We start from the raw sequence: 22,280 nt of genomic DNA on the forward strand, positions 1-22,280 counted from the left end.
CTCAGCTGGTCGAGTATGACTGGGCATTCATGACGTTCTTTGTAGGACAAATGCCAGTTCACTCACGTGCCTATTACACCTTATCCTTCGACCCCTTGATTTTGTCCATGAAGTGTCGAAAAGTGTAAGTGTACAAGAATATTTGCGAGCATGTGCATATGCACAGTATCAATCATATACATATCACCCCTGACCAACTTCATACTTCTCGTCAACTTCGTAATGTCTCTTATCAGCCGCATAGATGACATAACCCGCACACCCAAGCCTTCTCCAAGCCCAAGAGTATACATGAGACCGGCTGACTTGAACCGAACATCATCCGACCAAATATGAGAAACTTGTTCGGTGTGGAAAACTGTAGAGTGTGCTCTCTTGTGCCTGAGACAGAGGTGGAAGGCCAAATCGGGAACCCTAGATTTTTTCAGTTCTCATCTTCCAGAGTCCTCCAGCCATCGAGTAGCACATGTTGGTGGTTGCCTAATAGCACTTATCCTACGACAAAACAATGGGACTGGCCGGCAGAAAGGAAAAACAACGCATTCCAAATGACCCACGAAACTTATCCTGGGCAGATGGCAAGTCACCACTTCACTTCCGAACACTATTCTCACCTCTCCACAGATGCAGCTCGCTTCGGCCAGTCTTACATGTCCAAGCTCGGCTGGGACCCCTCAAAAGGTCTAGGCACCTCAGGTGATGGCATGAAATCACATCTTAAGGTCTCCCAAAAGCTTGATATGCTTGGGATTGGCGCTGCTCATCAGAAAGACCCGCATGGTATCGCGTGGAAACAAAATAAGGAATTTGAGGCTTTGCTGCAGAGGCTTAATGCGCAGGATGGTCAAGATTCTGCTTCTAAGCATGTGCTAGGAGAATTTGTTCGGCCTGAGCACTCTGCAACAGACGTACACTCCGAAGAGGACAAGGAACTGAACCAATCACCGAAGAAAGAGAAGAAGCGTAAGCGAAAGGAAGGGGGACATGTCGAGGACGGAAAAGATAAGAAGAAACGGAAGAGAGACAAACGCCAGGATGAAGATGTCGAAGATTCAGCTGCAGTAGATTCGTCAAAACCCGCTTCACCACATATCGATTCTCCTGCCCCATCCCCAGATACCGTGTCATCTACTCTTCAAACAAGGCCAAAGGGACGCCCTATGGCGTGCGTTTATTTCTGATGACTGCAACTTCTGATGCTGACTACCTCTCCCAGCCACCGTGCTCGCATACAAGCTGCTAAACGCCTTGCCAATAAATCAGCAGCTGCCATCTCTGAAATTCTGGGGATCGCACCGACTCCTTCATCCGTTTCCTCTACAACTCCCTCCGGTTCTCTGACCCCAATCACACCTACAGACAGCGACCTCCCCCTCGAGAAGCTCACAACGTCGACGAAGAGCGTTGCAGACTATTTTAAGGAAAAACTTGGCGCGAAATCTGGCTCCAATACCCCAGCTGCGAATGATGGCAGCACTTCTCGGGGAGGGATTGGCTCTAGCGCCACTTCTCGGGACGACGTAGATCGACCGCGAATTGGACTCGGTGCAGGTCGCAGCTTTGGAGAAGGTGGCTCTTCGAACGTGGTCGCCCAGTTCTTCAATACATCCTCTTCATCACATGCCACGGTTGTTCAGATGGCATCTTCCGCTATACAGGCCATAATTCAACCTCCCGAACAGACGCCGACATCTTCCACAGATAATTCCAAAGACGAAGAAATGACCGAGAAACAGCGACGCAAAGCGCAGAAAAAAGCAAGGAAAAAGCGCGACGCAGAGGTAGTTGATGTGCCTGCGGAGGCAGGAATCGAGATGCCTAACAACGATGCCAAGGCGGAAAAGAAGAAACGGAAAAAGGAACGGAAAGCGAAAGGTGCGGAATCATACGATCTTGCTCCATCGGCTGTTGTGGAAGAAAACTTAGAGACTGAGAAGAAGAGGCGGAAAGATGACAAAAAGAACAGAAAATCAAAGTCTGATAATCAAGAGGAAGGTGAAACCCGGTCCAAAAAATCTAAAAAGCGCACAGAGCTGGCCGATGATGATTCATGACCTCTCAAAGGTCGCTATTATACCGTCTAGATCTCATATATACCATTACCATCATCCGGTACTACATTATCAAAAATATTTGTATGTATATATGAAGGAACACAGAAAACAAGGTCCACTATCTACCATCAATGAATATATAAAGGTCCAAGGTCCTCTCGTTGCGTGATTCTATGATTACCTCTCAAACACTTTGAACCCGTCCTTGAACTTGTCCGGACTCCCGCAAGAGTCGTCGCAGTACACCTTCAAGGCGTTCACAACCTCTGGAATAACATCCTTATCAATGTCCTTTCCCCAAAGGATGTCCAAATGTTCATATCCATCCAGGCGAGTGACAGTCGTATGGTCTGGGAGCTCTTTGAGCATCATCTGTATGTCAACAAGGCTATCCTTGTCCCCATACAAGAGCACGATCGGTGTGACAATATTCTTCGTCGGGAACCTCGCAGGTCTGTACGCACGCCCACCCGGAGAGCCAAATGCGCTGACATCGTCGTCATACATCTGAAATGCACCCTCGCGCATGATCTGGAACCAGTGCACAACGGACTTGACAGACGCTAATGAGTAGAGATGGGCATACGCAGCAATTTTCTGGAGATATGAGATATTATGACTGTGCCAGTTGAAGAGGAAACGCAAGGAAGTGTCGATGACGCTTGTGAAGATGGGTGGGTATAGGATAGCTTGCCAAGTCGTTGCAGAAGATAGAATGGCTCTGCGTCCGAAGAATAGATACACCAATGTTGGGCTGCGATGTGCTAGTGTTAAGGGCAGACAGTGACAGTCAGGCAATGTACTCACGAAGCCTTCATGAGGCCATCAACAAGGGGAGCAGCCAATCCTCTGGGGCTCATAGCAGGTGCAAGTGCAATGAAGACGTTCACCTTCGCATTCAACTGTGGATGAATGCTGAGTGCGGCGAATGCCTGCGCGGTGCCCTGGCTGAAACCAACATAACTCAAGGTGCTCGACTTCGTGATATCTAGGATATACTGAATAGAATCAGGAATATCATGCCAAGCAAAGTCGTCGAGACTGTAGTTCCAAAACTTGACCGAATTCGGGTCATGATGAACCGACTTCTTGGAGTACTTGTTCCCTCTGTTATTGCCCATCCATACATCAAAGCCTATCATCAACTCCTCAGCATCACGATGTCTCCGGTGACATAAATATTGTAATGATACACACCTTGCTCAACAAGGACGAATGGCAAGCACCTCTCAGCATTTGTCAAACAGACCCATACTTCGCTGTTCATGAGCAACCCATGATGTAAATACACCACTGGCTTTCCCGTGCTCGTCCCAGGACTTCGCTTCCTCTGCCCCCTCTTCGCCGGGAGCCTATGCAAACCCAATAAATACCCGTCCTTTGTCAAAACGACATGTTCCTCATGCGTGTAACCCCAATACTGACATAGCTCTCCGAAATCCTTCGCCATCCGTATAGCATCAGCAACATCTTCGGCCTCGGACTTGCCATTTGCATGGTTTACGGAGAAACGGTGAAAGAGGGTCCGTGAGTGGTTGTGGAACCACTGAATGATGGGAATGGGGAGGAGCATGATGATGAAGCTGATAGCAGTCTCGAAGACCAGGAAGAAGAAGCCCCCAACAAGGGCTGCGTATTCGTGCCCCTTAAGACGACCAATGAGAGGAACAACCATGGGTGACTCGGATCTCGGAATGACAGTCTGTTCAGTTCGAGTGGGAATTATCCTTGCTCTGTAAAAAAAAACTCAGTGTAGTTGGGCGATAATAATACGTGTCCAATGAACGACAATGAGAAAGCACAGTATACGTGTCAGCAACTCGAGTGGAGAGAATGATTATGAACCATAGTAGACCCAAGTTCCAATATATTGAAACACCGAACTGAGCACAAGTCGAGACAAGCTCCTATTCGATTATCAACCAGGATAATATTGTTGTACAACAGTAATAGGGCGAAACATTATTTAAGAATACGACACATGTCCTCCAAAATTAAAGATAAATTCATCCGCAGAGAGATAATACGCAAGTGAGAGTTAGCGCATTAGTCTCACATATCCGTGCACCAAATCTCCAGCTTCCCCTCACTCCTCCCCTTCAGGTTCGCTCGTGCAGTCTCGATGGCAAGTTCATAATCACTACCGTCTCTCAAGGTCACTTTCACATCATCTTCATCTTTGAATTTGAGACCCAAACCATCCATAGTAGTGCCAAACTTGCTTGTCACGCGCTCGACGAATTCTTCGAATGACGTGTCGGGCATCAGCATCATTCCACGCACATCGCCTTGGTAATGCAACTGCAACAAACGCGGTAAACCACTTGAAATCACCCAAGAATACGATAGAACGGACCTTCACACGGATATTTGACAATTCATAGGAATCATCATACTCCTCACTCACATACCCCTCCTCTTCCTCGTACGCTGCCTTCGGCCGCCTCTGCGTCGTTCGTCTGTTTGGTTTCCGACGCATACTTCCTCCACCGACGCGGGAGATATTCACAGCGATTGGCGTCTCAGAGCTCAAGGGTCCCTTGTTGGCAAGCTCATTGCGTGAGGGCATCCGCTGAATCATCGAACCAGTAACCATAGTCCCCGGACTTGACTGTGAACTTCCCTGAGGCCACAATACCACGCGATCCGCGTCCTTATTGGGTAGCGATCCTTGCACGACAGAACGAGAAAAATCTTCGGTATAGGAATCAATGTAGTCATCGAGGAAATTTAGTTGTCGAGCCGACGCTGAAAAAAGTTATTAATATAAAATAACCGACGGTTTCAAAAACACCTACCCTCTTGGGGAGGGGGAGCGGCGCGGAGCACGAATGGCACCTTTGGTACAGGAACGCCAGGCTGGAGACTAGGTGGCGGAACCTGATATCCATTGTCAGGAAGGGTCTGGGTTTGGTACGGCTGAGGTTGTTGGTTCTGATTGCGTGTTTGCAGCGGCTGGGTTTGATTCAGCTGCTGTTGGTATTGTTTCGGTACCTGCGGTGGATCAGGATAGGATTGTGACGCAAATGGGGGTTGGAAGAGGCCTCCAGGTTGACTGACAAGCTGGCTAGGCAGAGGTTCTTTTGTCCTTGTAGTCAGTCCTCTCGATACAGCTACACCTGAAGAGGCCATGGGACGAATAGTAGTGTTGCTGCGGGAAGGTGCAACAAGGTTATTCCTTGCCAAAGGTGACGTGGGTGACAGGGCAGGTGTATCGTCTGTTGAAGGGCGACTAGAAGCGAAAGTAGAACTGTTGATGCTCGCAGGTGCGGCAGTGTTGCTCCTCGACAAACCTGATGTGGAGGGCAGGGCAAGTGCCATACCAGCAGTAGATGGGAAGGCCGGAGTGGACCTCAGACCCGCGGTCGTTGTTTTAGAGCGCTCAACACTAGGCCGGTCAACGGTTTCAGTACCTGACGGGTAATGAACATCAAGCAATCGAGAGAGTAGACAATAATAGAGCGTACGTGGCGGGGGAACAGTTGCACTTCTCCTCAACCCATCGTCGTCATCTCTTTCTTTTGCTCTCTCACGGTCCTCCTTGAGTTTCTTGACGCCAGTAAATTCAGTGAACGCATCGGTGGCGTCTGATGCTGCAACAAGTCTCTGCACAACAGTGACTTAGCGACGGCCAATAAACAGACGAGATGGAGACGTACCGCCTTCCCAAGATAGTCTTTACTTTTGGAATTCTTGAGCTTATTCTCTGACGGGCGGTACAGCACGCCAACAGGCTAAAAACATGTGCTATCAGGTATCATCACTGGAAAATGAGGAGAATGACCTACAATACTAAAGACCGTATATCCCTCTCCACGATCTTTAATGGCATCGTCAATTACGTCGTGATCTTCGGTCACCTTCATATTGCGCGCATTCTGCATCTCAGCTAGCCCCTCGGTCGGGTAGCCAAGATAAATTTGAGAAAGACCTTTGTTGAAGAGCACCTCAGGTGAGAACAGTTTGAATTTGAGGCCAATTTGCTCATAGTTACTGCAAAATAATTAGAACAACAATACACAGAAAAGCTCACAAAGAACACTGACATGGCTTGGTTTCCACGAAGATAGAGTAGTGCATCGTTAAAGTTTTGCAGAGCAACATCGTATCGGCTCAGCAAAAAGTTAGACACCCCACATTGAAAGTAACTGTTCCGAAATGTTTTGTTAGCTTAAAACGAAAACGACATAACAGTCAAGAATTGAGAGATAACATACGCGATAGCAAGGAACGGGTCAAGAGCTGTAGCAGCCATGAATTGCTCGACTGCAGCCTCATGCTCACCAATCGTGGCATAAATCAGGCCCATGTTTGTGAGGATTTTGGAGGAATCCGCAATGCGCTATTGCAGCAGGGATTTAAGATGTGACGAAAGTTAATTAAACGAGTAACGCACCGAAAATGAATCCAGGGCCTTCTCGAAATCCTGCTCGTCATATGCCTTCAAAGCTGCTGCCCATATGTCTAGCTCTGCTTTCAACGATGTAGCCATGGTGTTTCAGGGTAATGTGGAAGTACGAAAAGCGTGCCAGACGCAAACGAGTCTTTTGAAACAGATGCGCAGCAACAAAGTACCTGCCTGGAAGGTTGCAACGGAAGGACAAGGAATGAAAATAAAAAGAGAAGCTAGGTTCTGATCAATGTGGGCCGGCCCCGGAAGAAAACAAAAAAACGAGATTACTGTAAAAGAAAAAAGAAACCAAAAGAAGTCAAGAGCTGAACGAAGGAGAAAATGGACGCAGTCACAGGATCGTTGTATACATTTCTCGTGCAATAAATAACCCATTCACGGGCAGTGCTCCAAATTAGGCTAAACATAAACCGGTGGCAGTGTACGGTCGATGTAAGTAGCTACAAGGCACATCAGTATTTCGACTAGCTGTTCACCGCGCTCACGCACTTTGCACAGGAATCAGCATAGCACAACGGGAGCACACAAAGTGATAACTTGACAGTACATTGCTTGCATATCCGTAGAGGACCCTCAAGACAGTTGTTCTGATTCGGGCTATTAAAAGTACGCCGCAGTAACCTGATCTGAATTCTGATAAGTTAGTTTCCCAGCTTAGACTGGTTTAGTGAGTCTACTACGGACCCTTCAATAACACGCATGGGCAGATGGTTACGAGTCCCATATCAGTGCTTCAGCATTGCCGCTTTCCGGTGATAGTAAGGCTCCAACTCTCTCGAGCATAAAGCCTCTTTCGTCCTTTGCCTTTCGTTTTCCTCTTTCAAAACTACCTACCTCTGTCTCTTCAAGTTTCTGCCGCTCGGAAACTCAATCTGGACCTGGCAGACCCGGCGCCAAGGGGTGATCACATCAAACCAGACTTGAGCAAAATCTAATTTTATTCTAGAATTCTCATGTTCATTGTCCTTATAAGCTCAAGCGCTGTTGCTGTAGATGGCGAATGCAGATCTTGTCCATGCTCCAACACCGACGAACGGGTCCCGGCGTCAGCTATTCATCTGGTAATACAAAGTTGCTATCAGACTTGGCATCCACGACGGCAAATCACATGATCGAACTTTCACAATTCATAGATTATCAGCATATCTCTCCGTTCAATCAACCCATCAGTGGTTTTTCCTCACAACCTTCCGGGAAGTCGGCCTTTAGGTGGGTACGAGTTATGCAATGTTGTTGAATTTTTTCCAACTCAGTGTGACAGATGCATGTAAGGTTTGGCTGTGCACGTGCAAATATTGATGGGAGGTGGTCCTTCCGGCAAGGATACCCGAAGGACAAGGCAAGGCAAGGCGCTGGATGTGGCGCCCCTGAGCAACGTTCGATATTAATTGCAATTCTCGCAAATGCACTCGGATTTGGCTTTTTTAAACTTGCCGTCTGGATGGGATACCGCTTAGCGCACACGGAAGATCATAACTCCCGAGGAATGGATTGTGACACTTCGACACGTACGCAATGCGGGCTCTAGTCTGAGATACATCCTCATCCCACAAAAATATTACTCGTCTGACGCGTTCTTCATCCTGTGCGATGTGCGTCATTCAAAGTCGGAAACTGTTTCTAAATTGACATTGTAATTTGTATCCATTGAGGATTATATTCTATGTAGCACAGTACTTTCTGATCTATAGGACCCCCGTGTCCCTTCTGATCGTGAATTCTAACTGTCATATATGTCATAGGCATGATTTACAGTATGTCTTAATTTTAACAGCTCGACCAAACATTTGGTAAACTTCGGTAAACTGTAAACTTCAGAATATAGGTCGAGCCCGGCCCAAATCAGACTGTACGCACGGCAGGAGTTGATGTTACTGTTCAAATTCAACTTGACTATCTATTTACCTAGCCCGAGGATCAATGTGTGGAAGTCTTGTCTTTCACACTGCGCAGTGCGGGGAGACCAGCAATATACTTCACCGGCAAACGTCGTGGTGTGTTAATCAAGAAATAACGGGGGCTATCGAAAATCCCTTCGAACAAGACGAGTCGCTTTCTGTTGCTTTCAGGTAGCTTCCCCGGTGAACCAAGCGAGTCCGATCAGATGTCGTCTCTAGCCTATATGATAGAGATCGCGATATGAATGATCAGTTACCTGTTCGGACATGGGACGCATCAAGAGGCATCAGGTCGCTAACCTCAAGGCAAGACAATTGGTCGAGGGGCTTAATGTGTTGGCCCTTCCCTCCGATTTCAGGTAAGACGAAAAGTGCCGCGGAGCATTTCACTGATCGGAATTCCTAATAGCTTGGGGTTTCCGGCCAGGGGAGGGCCCTTTGGGGCAGTGCTAGTAGTAGCCTATCATATGGTAATACTCATCAACGAACTCACGAAGAATTTCGCATCCTATGCATTCCTGACTACACTTTCAACCCCTCGTCCGCTACAACCCCATTTGCGCATGTCAGGCGACTCGCCTGGAAGGCTTCGCACCGAGGCATGCAACACGTAACTGATCATACGATCTTATGACAATGAGGATAATGAGAGAAGGCTGGAGAAAAGTCCACGGCAGTCCGTGTGAGTGAAGTGATTTGCCCTGCATTCATAGCGTTTTGATGTGCTGTACATGTCTGGGCATGCCTTCTGTGGGCTGTGTACATAAATGACCAGAGCCTTACATTCGGTGTGGTGAGTTAACATGCGGCATTCCAAAAATGTTCGCGGGATGTTGGGCGGCACGGGCGCGAATTGGCAGCTGTGTTTGCTAAATCAAACCCTGCCAGAAAGTGCGGGATTTGGTTAATTAGCATGCCATTAGCTATCGTCGTGTCCCAGACCGGTCAAATCTCTGACATTCTGCAAAAATCAGGGAATAGATTATGCAGCAGAAATTATCATGAGTGAGGACTCAACTTGATGAAGTAGCAGGGCCAAAGAGAAGTGCAAGCGATGCATGGACATTCAAGTTGGACACTAGCGGCCTTATCAGCCCATCGGGCATCAGGGGGGATCAGACAAACAATCTCTATCACAGTCTTGTTCAAGGTAGAGTGCCAGTGTAGATTTTCGAGGGTGCAGTCAATACATGTTCCTCATTTCCCGGAAAGTATCGGTGCCAATGGAAGTGGAGAAATTGATTCGTTCGATTGACTCGGCCAGCTGTTTGATGTTCGACTGGAACCATCATCATGCAGCACATGCCTGGATGGACCCGGGAAGGGCTGGACTGCACCATTGGACAGTACCTTAAAATCGCGTTGTCCAGAGTCCAGATTTATGTAAAAGTATGGGGAGCTCAATAATATTTGAGGTGACATGAACCTAGGTGGGTACAACTGTCCTACATGATGCTGACACGCTTTTGCGACTCGCAACGAGCTGCAGTTCGGTCTTGACACTACTCGTTGGAGAAGTGAGTGGCCACACCTGACAAGCTGAGGGACTAGCAAACCAACCAAGCAACTGCTGGTGGTGGAAGACTGAAGACCTAACCCTACGAAAACATGGCTCTATCTATGGACCTCTGACACCTCTGATGACCTCTAGCACTCCTCTCTGAGGCCAAACTCCTCTACTACATCGTCGTAGACTATACTTGCCGGGCTCCTATAACGTATTGAGGGGACACAATTGATCATAAAACTATGAATTAGGCTTACCGCATTTCAACACCCTTTGCAACGTTCTCGATCAGCGAGCAAATGGATCAATGAAATCGAGCCACGAACCTTTTCCTTCCAACTGATCTGGGCTTTCAGTTCTGTGCAGCCAAATAAAATGATGACGTCGAATTCAAATGCATAATATTTCGATTGATCTAAAGCCGACATTTTGGGACGAAGTGTTCGAGATAGCTCGCGGAGGTCGGCATGAATCGTGCATAGCGTGGCAAATGAGGCTGAATTGGATCAAGTCAGCATGAGTGTGTTTGAGCCGCGCAGAACTCATACACCGTTCAGTGTCCAACCACTGCGGCTCCTGGAGGGCGCCCTTGTAGCACATTATGTTCGCGCTGTGACTCTCGCATGCGGCAAGAGATTTCCTGGTAGTAAAGAAGGGCTTCCGGAATTCGCGTTGCTCCGATACTTGAGTTCCCTGTAAGGCATATCAGCATGTACCGAATGATTGGATGTGCTTTATTCACCTTCAGCAAGATACTCTCAAATTGTTCATGGATATACGTTTCGCCGTCCACATCGATGACAGCTTTATGTCGTCGGGCTAGGTGTTCAGGATCTTGAAAGTTGTACTGCCTTTTGCATTCAATGCCATAAGTGACGCGTGCAACTCGAGACGACACTAGGTGGTCAATGTAGAACGAAACTGCTCCATCAGCAACAGCTTTATTGCTGCAGCTACCTGATGAGTAGGAAGTAGCCACGTTGACAGTCGAGGGCTTACGCATGAGCATCAGGGCGACAGAAGCTGATGCTTAGGGGTGTAAAATATTGCTGGAGTTTTGCGAACAGCCAGTCGCTGGCAGCAAAACCCCCAACCAACCAAACTGACTTCATGACGATGTCACGATCCGTCCAGTATATGAGCGAAATATGACGCTCACATTAATTGGAATCGAAGCCGTGCGTCTCTGCTGCTCAAAAGCCTCGATGATCGCTTCGATGGATGGTTCAAACAAGTCAGCGACATCCTGGCTGAAAATCAGATATGAATATCGTCATGAAGGTATCCTAAAGAATATGGACGAACCCGGCCAATTTCAATTGCCCTGATCGAATGTTGTACTTCAGATCCTTGTCACGGATAGTACCAAACTTGATGTAAGATGGTTCATCGGGCTTACGGAACCGAAGTTTCGTGCTGTTGTCGAAGATTTCTGTCATTTGTGCGATAATCTCGGGGTTGGAATAGTGCTCCGAGCCCGAAAGCTTCTCTGTGCGATCAAATTACTATCAGTTTTTGGTTCCCTGTATGACTGATGCATTCACAGACTTTGTAGAAGAGTACGAGCGCGACTGGTAACAAAGACTGAGCCCTGCAGGCAACCTGAGTGCGCTTCAGCAAGATAACAACGCAGAAAAGCGGGGCTCACACTCAGCTGGGGCAATCTCCTCGAAAGAGGTCGCAGATAGCTTCATTGAGTAGGCGCTGAGATCGATGGTTCCACCTCCGGCATCAACAACAATGACTCCCTGGTTGTCAGATTGATCTTCGTCGTCGTCGGAGTAATCTGACACATTTATAGGAGTTTTGGAGAATCTATCTGATGCAATCACGTTGGTAACACAGAAATGAAGACTCGCTTCGCCCTCAGTCAAGAGGTGCACGTGCGATTGCTCCTCTTTAGATGATATAAGGCCAGCGAGCTCGACAGCGCGTCTAATTTGTTGTTGTTGTTGGCCTTCCCAACCGTTCGGATGTGTGAATACGAACTCGATGGAGTTCTTGATCGATCCCCACAAGTCCAAATGTGATTCCTGGATATAAGTTCGAGCGCATTGGAAGAGGTAGCGCATGAAGTCGGCGAGGACTTCTACTGCGGATTTGCCTTGTGGGAGAGGTTCTATATCGCCATCTCGTATGTGAGACGATGCCAGATGCTTGGCGCGAAGATGAAGTTTCCACCTGATTAAGATTAATATATAGCCCATGTTTTACCCTCGACGATATACATACCATGCAAGCTTCACCCATTCCTCGTCTTCTGCCTGTTCGATGATATGCTCCTGCAGAGCCTCAGCACCCACGGCTCGGACGTTTTCCTGAAGGTCGTAGTAAAGAATTGATGGTATTTTGGAGTCGCCTCCAACATGCTCTTGCGCGGGATATCTGCAATCCCACCGTGAGCCATAGACATAGAGCTCGAGCTGGACACTAACCTTGCTACTCCTCGAATTACAGGCACCTCCCCTGGATCTAGTATACAATACGAGACTCCACTGAACGTGGTCCCAACATCAAATGCAAGCACTAGCTTTCGCGTTAGTCCTTTATATGGTTCCCGTGAAAGCATGATAGTAATCTGAAGACAGACGATTCATACATCCAAGTTTATATGCAAAAGGGCATGCTTTACATTTCAAAGGTCACATACCAAGTTTAGATGCGGAGATCAAGGCGTGTGTGCCTTGTGCGGCAATTGATCGTGCTGTGATAGAGCAGACGCATGTCGTGCATCTCCTATGATCCGTTCTGAACAAGACAGAGCTTCCAATTTGGAGTCTACGCCCAGTTCCACTCAAAGTGGAATTTATCTAAGTTTGAATCTTCGTATGTGCGTTCGGAGCTTCAGCGCTTCAGCTATGTGTACATGCATTTGACATATGGGCATTGGCATCAACTTGGTGTTGTCCGCACTGCCATTCAGCCAGGTGTACACGGCCTGTAAGTGGCTTGAATTGGGCTGTGTGGTTGAGACATTACCTGAAGCATTGATTGAACAGTATGTCATCAGATTTGAGACACTGCGCTGGGCCGCCTGCAGCTTGAAGTCCCCGAATCTGGCCAGTGCCAGTAAAGTTCATCACCAATTGTATGACTGACTTTGACCTGTTTTGCTTTCAGTTGTTCAAGTTGCAACAGCGCCAAGTGATTACACTACTAGCATAACACGAACTTGCCTGCCCTAAATCATGTTGGTTCCGGGCCTTAGGCCTTAGGCCTTAGTGATAGTGACTATATATTCATCTATGATCGATCTCTAAGGTCGACTTAGTCGTTCACAGTGAATGACACCTTTTTTTAGCCAGTTATGTTACTTCTTTTCACCTTTGTGAATACTAACACCCCAGTCGAGAAGCCACTCCGGTAGTATGTCCAGGTCTATTCAAACTCGTGCATCAGTGACCACTGACGACCGTCATTTTGCCAACGTAATCCAGGATCTATTTGCCTACTATGTACTTAGCGTGCATGTGGCAAGCTGTCTACGGCTGAAATAGTCCAGAGATCAACTCCTTTACATCAGAATCAGTATACCATGTGGCCAGACTGTATGGTATGCTGAATGCTGTGATATTTACATTTTGCTGTACAGTGTACTGTTGCGAGGTTGGAAACACTCGACAGTCGTCGAAATCACTGCGCGAGTCCCTTGAGTCATTCCCCCCAATGTATTGCATCAGAAGTTCAATGTGGTACGTCTATAATGCATTAATGGCTCATCTGAGAACTGGGTCTGGCTCAGTAGGATTGTTATAGTCGATCAACCGCCTTCCAACATAATTAATAATCCTCAACCTAAACTGAGTTGAGCAATCAGCTCGATATCGTGATTGGCATGGTCACAATGTTCCTCAAGGCAAGACCATTGGTCGAGGGGCTTAATGTGTTGGCCCTTCCCTCCGATTTCAGGTAAGACGAAAAGTGCCGCGGAGCATTTCACTGATCGGAAGTCCTACATAGCTTGGGGCTTTACTAGGCCAGGGGAGGTCCCTTTTGGGCAGTGCTAGTAGTGGCCCATCGTATGGCAATACTCATCAGCGGACTCGCGAAGAATTTCGCATCCTATGCATTCCTGACTACACTTTCCCGCTGCACAAGGTGTGTCGCACGTCTCTAATTCGCCCAGAATGTTACTGGTCTCTTGACCCATCGATGTGAAGTAGAACGTTCAAATGGCTGACCGATCATATCGGAAGTTATCACTGGGACAAACTTCACGTTTTCTAGCTGTCATCTTTTACATGTTCTCGACTAGAGGCGCTGCAGCGTGAGTAGATTGTCCAAGTGATGTAAACATCTGGCAAATAATGCTGAGCAGTATTTTTAGGCTCCATACTTCGGTCAGGACATACCCGCTGCTTGAAGCGCTGGATACACTGTCTTTCGTTGTCCCTCGGTATGGCTTTTCCACTGGAAAATACAATAATTCGTCTGGTTCGTGTTGGTGTAGGAGTCCTATTCCGGGTAGCGTCACTTCATCGGGGCGTGCTGTAACTATCGCAATTGCATCGAGCCCATAAGTGCGGAGAATGGCGGTGTTGCTGTCAGTCGCTGGCAACACCTCGTCCGCTAGAACCCCATTTGCGTATGTCAGGCGACTCGCCTGGAAGGCTGGAGAAAAGTCCATGGCAGTCCATGTGGGTGAAGTGATTTGCCCTGCATTCGTAGCGTTTTGATGTGCTGTACATGTCTGGGCGTGCCTTCTGTGGGAACGACCAGAGCCTCCCATTCGGTGTGATGAGTTCATCGCGCCATTCCTTATCTGCCTGACATATGGTAGTTAGATCATAACTATTCACGAAGGAGCTGGAAGACCTTCATCTAACTCATATGGCCACTAGATGCGCCGATTCCAGGCGAGTCGCAAAGGGGCAGGGATGGCCTGTGCTAGATTAGTGGTAGATCACTACTTCAAATTTTGCGTGCCTCGTTGTTGTTGAGGCTCTGACAACAATGCACCTGGCATAGTAGGCTGAGTAACTGACAAAGTTGCAGGTAGGCCATTAGACTCACGTAATATACTCGTCATAGGTAAGCTTCAAAGCTTTGCATTCTGCCACGTTGGTAGGGCAGAATAGACACTGATTTCACGTTTGTTCCACAACTTGAAACGATCCGTGCTGTGAGGTCGGGGCCACCCAGCTACGATCTTGATGGTCCATATCTCGCTTGACTAGTAATGGGGAAAGAACTGTGCCTTGGACTAGGATGTGAATGTGACGGAAGCATTAGAAGGGAGAGCATTCGACTCATGCGAAACTGACAGTAGCGGTGGACGAGATAATAGTGATGGAACCACGATGCAAAGACTCGCATTTGATATCTAGTGGTCCCACATCAATGTAACAGTCGAAGTGCCACCAAAATCTTTCCTTGATTCTGCCACCTGCCACACTGGCCCGGGCAGAACATGGTTTTGCTAAGTTCTGCTGGTAGAACTGCTTCAAAATAGTTCTGCCCACAGCTTCTGCGCATGCGTTCTTCTGCCTTTCCTAGTCACGGTGTTTCAGGTTCATACGAAGGTATGTACAGAATCAGACAGATGAAACAATTCCCTTGAAACTGATTCCGAATCTGAAACGCGCAACAACGACGTGGAGACTGCCGAACGAAAATATAAGATTGTGTCTGCTGCCTAAGTGTTATCCTCAGATGCTTGTCTCCGAGAAGACGGGAAATGAGCGCTGAACTAGAAACCAGATTGCACAACAGAGTAAACGGTTAAAACCGGCATGATCAGATTTTGCCGGGCGGTGTTCTAAAAATATCTATTATCGTGACTTGAGCTATAGTCATAATTTAAGCAAGTACTGTTAGATCGCTGTTAGCTTCATCCTCGGAATCCAAAGCCAGGATGACGCCTACTCCGCTGCCTGCAACGCTCTCCGGCGACATAGACACGCTAATGATCGATAACTTTGATTCGTTCACCTGGAATCTCTACCAATCACTCTCACTTCTCGGCACTCAGGTCACTGTCGTCCGTAACAATGCACTCACTGCAGATCAGCTTCCCCTTCTCCGTATCAACAGGCTTATAATAAGCCCAGGTCCTGGACACCCAAAGACTGATTCAGGTGTGTCAAGAGACGCGATCAAGTATTTTGCAGGCAAAGTCCCAGTTATGGGTGTGTGCATGGGTTTGGAGTGTATCGTCGATGTATACGGTGGTGAGATCGGGTCAGTCTAAAGTTGTCACGTTTTTCGTATACAGAAATAACACATTACCCTCCAGTTATGCCGGTGAAATAAAACACGGAAAACTATCCCCCGTCATCCACGACGGCCGCTCCATTTTCCTCTCCCTCCCGCAGTCAATTCAAAGCACCCGCTACCATTCCCTCTCCGCATCTCTCCTAAGCCTACCCTCCTGTCTCATGGCTACCAGTGCCACCTCTGATTCGGGTGTCATAATGGGCGTCCGTCACCGCACCTATGTTGTCGAAGCCGTGCAATACCACCCAGAATCCATATTATCAGAGGAGGGTGAAGGTCTCCTCAAGAATTTCCTATCCTTAAAAGGAGGTACTTGGGAGGAGAACCCCCACGCTAAAGTGAACGACCCAGAGATGCCGCCCTTTCCGTATGACGCTCTTACAGACAAGTCCAAATCCATCACCACAGAAGCCGCCAAGTCCTCCGCCCCTTCCATCCTCACAAAAATCGCACAAAAACGCACATCCGATGTTGAAGCCTTATCCAACACCCCGGGGCTCACCCTTCCAGCTCTAAATGCACATCTCTCCCTGCACCTTGCACCTCCGCCGATATCCCTCTCCCAGAGGCTGCTCCACGCACGCAACGGGATGGCACTACTTGCCGAAATCAAGCGCGCGTCACCGAGCGCCGGATCAATCGCTCCACACACATCTGCCCCACACACGGCACTATCCTACGCCCTCGCCGGCGCAAGTGCAATCAGCGTGCTCACAGAACCAACATACTTCCACGGTCACCTCGAGGACATGCGAGCCGTCCGATTAGCTATAGATGGGCTAGATTCCAGGCCCGCCGTACTCAGGAAAGACTTTGTCCTCAGCGAGTATCAGGTTGTAGAGGCCCGCCTGGCTGGCGCAGATAGTGTTCTTCTCATCGTTGCGATGCTGGGCAAGGACAGGACACGGGCACTGCTCGAATATAGCACTGCTCTCGGCATGGAACCTTTGGTGGAAGTGAACTCCCCGTCCGAGCTTCACATTGCGCTCGACGTCGGGGCCAAGGTCATTGGGGTGAACAACCGTAACTTACACTCGTTCACCGTTGACATGAGCACGACTTCGGGCGTTGCAGAAGTTCTGGAACAAAAAGGTAAAACTGGAGAGGTCATCTTGTGTGCGTTGAGTGGCATAAAGAGTCCCATTGACGTGCGGGCGTATAGGGAGCAGGGGGTGAAGGCTGTCTTAGTCGGTGAATCGCTGATGCGCGCAGAGGATAAGGGCAAGTTTATAAGACAATTATTGGACTGGGATGAGCCCGTTCCAAAATCCTCCTCATCGCAAATCCCCCCTACTGCACTCGTAAAAATCTGCGGCATTCTCACCCCATCCGAAGCCCTCAGCGTAGCAAACGCCGGCGCCGACTTCCTTGGCCTCGTCTTCGTCCCCAGCTCAAAGCGCCGCGTGAGCGTGCACATTGCGCGAGAGATCTCTTTGGCTGTGCGCAACGCTTTCCCACTTCCTGATTCCGATGAAGAAGAGGGTAACGACGAAAATCTGAACCTTCCCCTTCCTTGGTTCACGTCACATACCCACGCCTCCTACATTCCGTCACCCATGCGGAAGACGCGTCCCCTCCTAGTTGGTGTCTTCCAGAATCAGCCCCTACGGTACATTCAGCGGGTCGTGCACGACGTGGGCCTCGACATAGTGCAGCTGCACGGCTCAGAACCCATCGAGTGGGCCAGGAGCATCGGAGTTCCAGTCATACAGGTGGGCGGGGTACCTCCCCCTTCCGTGTCGGAGTCTGTTCCTGAGAGTCTAGGCGAGGGGAGCGAGGCTGAAGAAACTCACACCGCCCCTCTTCCATCTCCGGATCCCCTTGCGACCCTCACGACGCCCGGATACCACCATTTTATTCTGCTCGACACCACTTCCTCCGCTCAGTCCTCATCTCCCAGCGGTGGTACGGGCAAAACTCTCGACTGGGCGCTCGCAGCGCGTCTCGTCAAGAAAGGGGAGGTGCCTGTCACTTCTCCAGACGTGAGCGTCAACGCATCCCTGAGCGCTGTGGATCGTACGGGGGAACAAAACGTTGATGAAGAACCCATAAGCACATTCCCTCTCCCTCTCATCCTCGCTGGTGGGCTCAAACCCTCGAATGTGCGCGAAGCGATTGAGCGTGTGCGACCGTGGGCAGTGGATGTGAGTGGGGGAGTCGAGCGTGATGGGATTGATGGCGAGATTGAGAGGGTGGGAGGGAGAAAGCACGAGGAGAAGGTACGTGCATTTGTGAAGGCTGCTAAGGGGATGGATTAGGGTGTTTTGGTTGGAAAGTGGAAGTAATGATGAATTGTATTTGGAGTTTCGATGCGCATACTCAGAGATATGACGTAGATCTTGGTGTAGTTTAGTGATTAGATCTCACACTCAAACTTGTGTAGTTTGGATGTTGTACTGATCTATCAGTAGGGCGGAATAAAATACTAGACGTGCCACAATCAGTGAACGATAAACGATATGAATATATATTTATATTCTGGCCAAATTTACGATTAGCTAATGTGAATTCTGTAAAGGGGTTAACAGCGAAGTTGAAGTATGTGAGTTCTAATAAAGCGTGTTACCGAATTGAACCGGAGAGGTGACCGCACTTATCCTGGAAGTGGCTTGTATGAAGATGAAACGCCGCGCTTAAGAGACGTTGACCATAGAGTATCTTTAGAGTTTTCTAAATTCTCAGAGATTGATGGATGTTCCACAGGGGAACATGGATGATTATGCCAACATGACGGATTCATACATGACTTCGCTGTTTCGAATTACGACCAAAAGAAGTGGCTCCGGGAATGGATCCGAGTGGCATCATCGCGTGCAAGTAGTGTATTGACGTCAGCGGGCATAGGCTGTGGTGCATGTTGGCATTAATGTTGTCGGCATCCTCTTCTAAATCATATAGCACGGAGCCAGGGTCGGCGAACTGGAAGCCAGGGACCTGCACCGCCATACCAGGTAGAAAGAATGATTCTCGTACCTGTTTGTGAAAACCGAAAGCGTCGGGAATGCTGGCATACAGTTCGTCATAACTTGATAAGCCGGATAAAGGTGGATACTGTGGATTTGGACGGACGTATTGTGGCTATGGAAGTAATCCCGCAACCTGTAGGATCTGCCGAGTTAGTCGTAGGAGATCAGGGCTTGTGCATGAGTCATCAGACGCGCTGCTCGCAAACCTTTTTGGTGAAGAACTTGGAAGGGACTGCGTCGACTAGCGATTGTCATAACTTGCTTCACCACGACAGTCTCCGGGGCACACAAAGCAGAGTCCTATTAAGAGAAAGAAAAATGTAACTATACACGCTGAACTACAGACACACCTGCCAGATTGCTACAGCAAAGGCTACAGTTACGAAAAGTAACAGCAACTCTATCCACGTCATCTAACAACATTTGCTACCTGTTGCAGGTGTGGAAGAGTCAATCGCTACGGGAATAGTATCACTAGTAGGTCCCTTGATGGGGTCAGCAGACTGTTCAAGCGACTTGCTCGAGACAATGCGGTAAATGTCTGAGGACATGTCAGTGAAATGCCATTTGATACAAAGAGTAAAAAATACCTGTTAGGATGGTTTGGAAAGCTGACTCGACATTTGATGCGTCCAGCGCCGAAGTCTCGATGAACGAAAGCTCATTCTCCGCTGTCAGAAAACTAGCACATGAGTTATTCAATCACAGTCAGCTCACGTAAGACATACCTGCGAAAGACTTCGCCTCCTCAGTGGGAACTGCCCTTAAGTGTTTCAAGTCGCTCTTGTTTCCAACGAGCATGATAACGATGTTCGAGTCGGCGTGATCCCGTAGCTCCTTCAACCACCGCGTTACGTTGACGTACGTTGCATGTTTAGCAATATCATACACTAACAGAGCACCAACGGCACCACGGTAATACCTGTAGAAACATTAGCTTAAATTACAACCGCAGAAGGCGACCACGTACGCAGAGGTGATCGCGCGGTAACGCTCTTGGCCTGCAGTATCCCATATCTGTGCCTTCACCGTCTTACCGTCAACAGTGATCGAACGGGTTGCGAACTCGACACCGATAGTTGATTTCGACTCCAGGTTGAACTCATTACGAGTGAATCGCGAGAGAACTGAATGGTGCATAAGCGGTCGTGCTTCCCCTGATCAGTACACTATTCCTTACGATTTCTGTAGGTTACTGTGAGTTTAGGAAATGACAAACGGAACTTGAGACACGCTTACGATTTGCCGACTCCAGAGTCACCAATTAGAACAACCTATGGAGCAGAAACTGATAAGTGCCGTATCAACTATTATCAATTCAGTATACGGACCTTGAAGAGATAATCATATTCGGCCATGTCGAGTTCTAGCGCTGAGTGGTAAAGAGCTTTATGTGTGAAGGAGTCTTGGTTGTTGAAAAGCACAATTGGTCGGAGTTCGAAACTAACAGCAAGAGACTTGGCCGCCGTGCAACCCCTTACAATTAGAGCAGGGTATACCACCCGAGGATATGAGGGCTGTGTACTGCTGTGACCTTTACTACTGCCCCAAATTAGCTCGATGGAGTGGAGTTTGATGTGATTGACAGATTGTGGTACGTCTCCGCCTGTAATGTTCACCTTAACAATTACTAGTGTGCATCGACGTATCATCAAACTTTGGCTTTCACTTCCCAGAATGCTTCCCACCAAGCTCTCGCCATGCTCTGCGCAGTCGAACTTTCGTCATGATTCTCCTCCGCGCCTCCCAATTCCTCCTCAAGAGGATAAGCTACCACTCCATTACAGCAATGTTTTTTTCTATGCCTGTATCAGCCTATTCTACGCTCTGCACCAAAAATTTTCTGACGTGGTCAACGTCTTTCTGCTTCGGAGGATATTTTGTGAATCCCTTGACCCATGACTCGATGACGCTCTGAACACCTCCCGTTTCAGCGAAGTGCGATTTCTCCCCTGGCTGCTTGCCTTGCTGCTTCAAAAGAGGAGACTCCGGGTGCTTAGCTTTAGAAAGGGGTTTCTTGTGATAAGGTGCAGATGGCGCACGGCTAGAAGCCTTAATGATCTTGCGTTTTTGAAGGAGATTTTCACTTTCGCATGTCGAGCCATGATCATCTACTCGCGCTGCAAATCTACAGGCAAGGCGGCAAACACATCTGGGTCGATATCAAGTTGGCGGAGCTCTGCGTCAGATACACGCATACACGATGGGACATCACGTTCCGGGGACGCATGCAGCGTCTTTGTATGTGCCAGGATATATCACAAGCAGCGGTCGAGGCGAATAAGATGCCGAAGATGCGGGGTTAATACTAGCCTCAGGCCTCGCAATCTTTATGTGCTTCCATTCTTTGATCTTTGCAGCCGTCAATGAGCAAGTGATGATATGGGTCCTGTATAAGGGGCGATGAATATCTGTGAAATTACTGGTTTGATGAAGATGGTGCAGACACTGATGATTTCTTATGCAAGTAAGGTTGAAACACACCCGCACCTCCATGTGTGACTATCATTTGACGTAGATCTTGAACTGAAGGATTCTTAATTTATGATCAAAGTTAAGCTTCTGGGATGACAGTGGAGATAGAATTTTCTTGTGACTACCACAGCTTGAATCAGTCGTCTGCCAATTAATTCAATCCATCTGTTCCGATTCTTGCTTCCGAATCTACATAGTCACCTGCACTGTGCAAATTACAGCTCATCGCGTGTAGCAGTGCACAAGACAAAATACAAAACAAGCCGTTGTCAGGACTCGGCAGGTTTTGAACCGGTACCGTCAAGGTATCGTAAGCTTGTTCTTCTCCCCGCGACTTGTAAATCGTTCGCGATGTACGACTCATGAGTCAATCCTTCGCTAAAAAGTACATCTGGAAATTCTAGAATTTACCAGCTAATATATCATAGATGGCGAGGCATAGGTATTTGGAATCACCGAGAAGGGATCGTAACAGAAGTGATAATATGAAACTAATGGGGAGGGGTAATTCTGCGAAGAAGCTAATGAAAGAAAGGGGAAAGCTTCGAAGAGTATAGCATGAGCCTGGAAAGAAGCAAAGGAGATTAATATACTACAAACGCGGCGAGTAAACGTCAAAAGAATGCATACAGAGGCACACGCAATGCTGTGAAACACTTCTACACTTTCTTTTTTTTTTCCTTTTCGAACGGACCAAGATGATACAACACCAAGCACAGAACCAACTCGGCAATGACTTGAGCTTCTTCGACC

The 22,280-nt window shown here is 48.2% G+C and overlaps 8 protein-coding genes across 8 annotated transcripts; 3 read left to right on the forward strand and 5 right to left on the reverse strand.

Annotated features, from left to right (window-relative positions):
- The first annotated feature begins 381 nt into the window (after window positions 1-381).
- On the forward strand, window positions 382-2,143 carry HD556DRAFT_546047 (uncharacterized protein). Its single transcript, XM_041310916.1, has 3 exons — window positions 382-578; window positions 625-1,165; window positions 1,217-2,143. Exons 1-3 carry the CDS (start codon window positions 509-511, stop codon window positions 2,052-2,054), a joined length of 1,449 nt encoding a protein of 482 aa, XP_041159403.1. The 5' UTR covers window positions 382-508; the 3' UTR covers window positions 2,055-2,143.
- On the reverse strand, window positions 2,143-3,934 carry HD556DRAFT_547082 (Alpha/Beta hydrolase protein). The gene is made up of 3 exons (XM_041310917.1): window positions 3,252-3,934; window positions 2,862-3,189; window positions 2,143-2,808 (listed from the first exon to the last, which is right to left on the reverse strand). The coding sequence occupies exons 1-3, from the start codon at window positions 3,727-3,729 to the stop codon at window positions 2,232-2,234; spliced, it is 1,383 nt and encodes a 460-aa protein (XP_041159404.1). The 5' UTR covers window positions 3,730-3,934; the 3' UTR covers window positions 2,143-2,231.
- Window positions 3,935-3,937: 3 nt separating this feature from the next.
- On the reverse strand, window positions 3,938-6,897 carry HD556DRAFT_1519816 (uncharacterized protein). Its single transcript, XM_041309140.1, has 9 exons — window positions 6,451-6,897; window positions 6,272-6,396; window positions 6,101-6,202; window positions 5,843-6,047; window positions 5,714-5,788; window positions 5,522-5,660; window positions 4,853-5,467; window positions 4,411-4,802; window positions 3,938-4,355 (listed from the first exon to the last, which is right to left on the reverse strand). The coding sequence occupies exons 1-9, from the start codon at window positions 6,544-6,546 to the stop codon at window positions 4,107-4,109; spliced, it is 1,998 nt and encodes a 665-aa protein (XP_041159405.1). The 5' UTR covers window positions 6,547-6,897; the 3' UTR covers window positions 3,938-4,106.
- A 316-nt stretch (window positions 6,898-7,213) lies between these two features.
- HD556DRAFT_548049 (uncharacterized protein) lies at window positions 7,214-8,223 on the forward strand. Its single transcript, XM_041310919.1, has 3 exons — window positions 7,214-7,365; window positions 7,412-7,678; window positions 7,727-8,223. The coding sequence occupies exons 2-3, from the start codon at window positions 7,466-7,468 to the stop codon at window positions 7,991-7,993; spliced, it is 480 nt and encodes a 159-aa protein (XP_041159406.1). The 5' UTR covers window positions 7,214-7,365; window positions 7,412-7,465; the 3' UTR covers window positions 7,994-8,223.
- Window positions 8,224-9,802: 1,579 nt separating this feature from the next.
- On the reverse strand, window positions 9,803-12,647 carry HD556DRAFT_1378586 (uncharacterized protein). The gene is made up of 13 exons (XM_041303155.1): window positions 12,616-12,647; window positions 12,306-12,549; window positions 12,103-12,255; window positions 11,519-12,051; window positions 11,419-11,472; window positions 11,176-11,359; window positions 11,026-11,120; window positions 10,870-10,972; window positions 10,613-10,817; window positions 10,419-10,563; window positions 10,197-10,366; window positions 10,048-10,141; window positions 9,803-9,846 (listed from the first exon to the last, which is right to left on the reverse strand). Exons 2-12 carry the CDS (start codon window positions 12,437-12,439, stop codon window positions 10,124-10,126), a joined length of 1,794 nt encoding a protein of 597 aa, XP_041159407.1. The 5' UTR covers window positions 12,440-12,549; window positions 12,616-12,647; the 3' UTR covers window positions 9,803-9,846; window positions 10,048-10,123.
- Window positions 12,648-15,724: 3,077 nt separating this feature from the next.
- HD556DRAFT_1238751 (phosphoribosyl anthranilate isomerase) lies at window positions 15,725-18,344 on the forward strand (the record flags this gene model as incomplete). The annotated part of the gene is made up of 3 exons (XM_041297995.1): window positions 15,725-16,050; window positions 16,106-17,798; window positions 17,865-18,344. 3 exons carry the CDS (start codon window positions 15,725-15,727, stop codon window positions 18,342-18,344), a joined length of 2,499 nt encoding a protein of 832 aa, XP_041159408.1.
- A 965-nt stretch (window positions 18,345-19,309) lies between these two features.
- On the reverse strand, window positions 19,310-20,508 carry HD556DRAFT_1378593 (GTPase). Its single transcript, XM_041303156.1, has 7 exons — window positions 20,384-20,508; window positions 20,292-20,326; window positions 20,233-20,237; window positions 20,023-20,179; window positions 19,781-19,974; window positions 19,643-19,723; window positions 19,310-19,593 (listed from the first exon to the last, which is right to left on the reverse strand). The coding sequence occupies exons 1-7, from the start codon at window positions 20,408-20,410 to the stop codon at window positions 19,466-19,468; spliced, it is 627 nt and encodes a 208-aa protein (XP_041159409.1). The 5' UTR covers window positions 20,411-20,508; the 3' UTR covers window positions 19,310-19,465.
- Window positions 20,509-20,867: 359 nt separating this feature from the next.
- Window positions 20,868-21,250, reverse strand: HD556DRAFT_1444235 (uncharacterized protein; the record flags this gene model as incomplete). The annotated part of the gene is made up of 2 exons (XM_041306747.1): window positions 20,868-21,138; window positions 21,201-21,250. 2 exons carry the CDS (start codon window positions 21,248-21,250, stop codon window positions 20,868-20,870), a joined length of 321 nt encoding a protein of 106 aa, XP_041159410.1.
- Window positions 21,251-22,280: the final 1,030 nt, after the last annotated feature.

The sequence above is a fragment of the Suillus plorans genome (assembly GCF_016647745.1).
Source record: "Suillus plorans strain S12 chromosome Unknown HD556scaffold_34, whole genome shotgun sequence".
Taxonomy (NCBI): Eukaryota; Fungi; Basidiomycota; class Agaricomycetes; order Boletales; family Suillaceae; genus Suillus; species Suillus plorans.

Excerpts from the sequence above, each read along its gene's own strand:
- HD556DRAFT_546047 (XM_041310916.1), top strand. The coding sequence starts at position 509 with ATGGGACTGGCCGGCAGAAAGGAAAAACAACGCATTCCAAATGACCCA. Across the intron at positions 579-624 it reads AAACTTATCCTGGGCAGATG|ATGCAGCTCGCTTCGGCCAG; the intron begins GCAAGTCACCAC and ends ACCTCTCCACAG. Across the intron at positions 1,166-1,216 it reads CCAAAGGGACGCCCTATGGC|CCACCGTGCTCGCATACAAG; the intron begins GTGCGTTTATTT and ends TACCTCTCCCAG.
- HD556DRAFT_547082 (XM_041310917.1), bottom strand. The coding sequence starts at position 3,729 with ATGGTTGTTCCTCTCATTGGTCGTCTTAAGGGGCACGAATACGCAGCC. Across the intron at positions 3,190-3,251 it reads ATTCGTCCTTGTTGAGCAAG|GCTTTGATGTATGGATGGGC; the intron begins GTGTGTATCATT and ends AGTTGATGATAG. Across the intron at positions 2,809-2,861 it reads GATGGCCTCATGAAGGCTTC|CCCAACATTGGTGTATCTAT; the intron begins GTGAGTACATTG and ends AGCACATCGCAG.
- HD556DRAFT_1519816 (XM_041309140.1), bottom strand. The coding sequence starts at position 6,546 with ATGGCTACATCGTTGAAAGCAGAGCTAGACATATGGGCAGCAGCTTTG. Across the intron at positions 5,789-5,842 it reads GATATACGGTCTTTAGTATT|CCTGTTGGCGTGCTGTACCG; the intron begins GTAGGTCATTCT and ends ACATGTTTTTAG. Across the intron at positions 5,468-5,521 it reads TGCAACTGTTCCCCCGCCAC|GTACTGAAACCGTTGACCGG; the intron begins GTACGCTCTATT and ends ATTACCCGTCAG.
- HD556DRAFT_548049 (XM_041310919.1), top strand. The coding sequence starts at position 7,466 with ATGCAGATCTTGTCCATGCTCCAACACCGACGAACGGGTCCCGGCGTC. Across the intron at positions 7,679-7,726 it reads GGAAGTCGGCCTTTAGGTGG|ATGCATGTAAGGTTTGGCTG; the intron begins GTACGAGTTATG and ends TCAGTGTGACAG.
- HD556DRAFT_1378586 (XM_041303155.1), bottom strand. The coding sequence starts at position 12,439 with ATGCTTTCACGGGAACCATATAAAGGACTAACGCGAAAGCTAGTGCTT. Across the intron at positions 10,973-11,025 it reads TTCGATTCCAATTAATGTGA|TTTGGTTGGTTGGGGGTTTT; the intron begins GCGTCATATTTC and ends TCATGAAGTCAG. Across the intron at positions 10,367-10,418 it reads GTGGTTGGACACTGAACGGT|CCTCATTTGCCACGCTATGC; the intron begins GTATGAGTTCTG and ends GATCCAATTCAG.
- HD556DRAFT_1378593 (XM_041303156.1), bottom strand. The coding sequence starts at position 20,410 with ATGGCCGAATATGATTATCTCTTCAAG. Across the intron at positions 19,975-20,022 it reads TACCGCGCGATCACCTCTGC|GTATTACCGTGGTGCCGTTG; the intron begins GTACGTGGTCGC and ends ATGTTTCTACAG. Across the intron at positions 19,594-19,642 it reads TTTCCAAACCATCCTAACAG|ACATTTACCGCATTGTCTCG; the intron begins GTATTTTTTACT and ends ACATGTCCTCAG.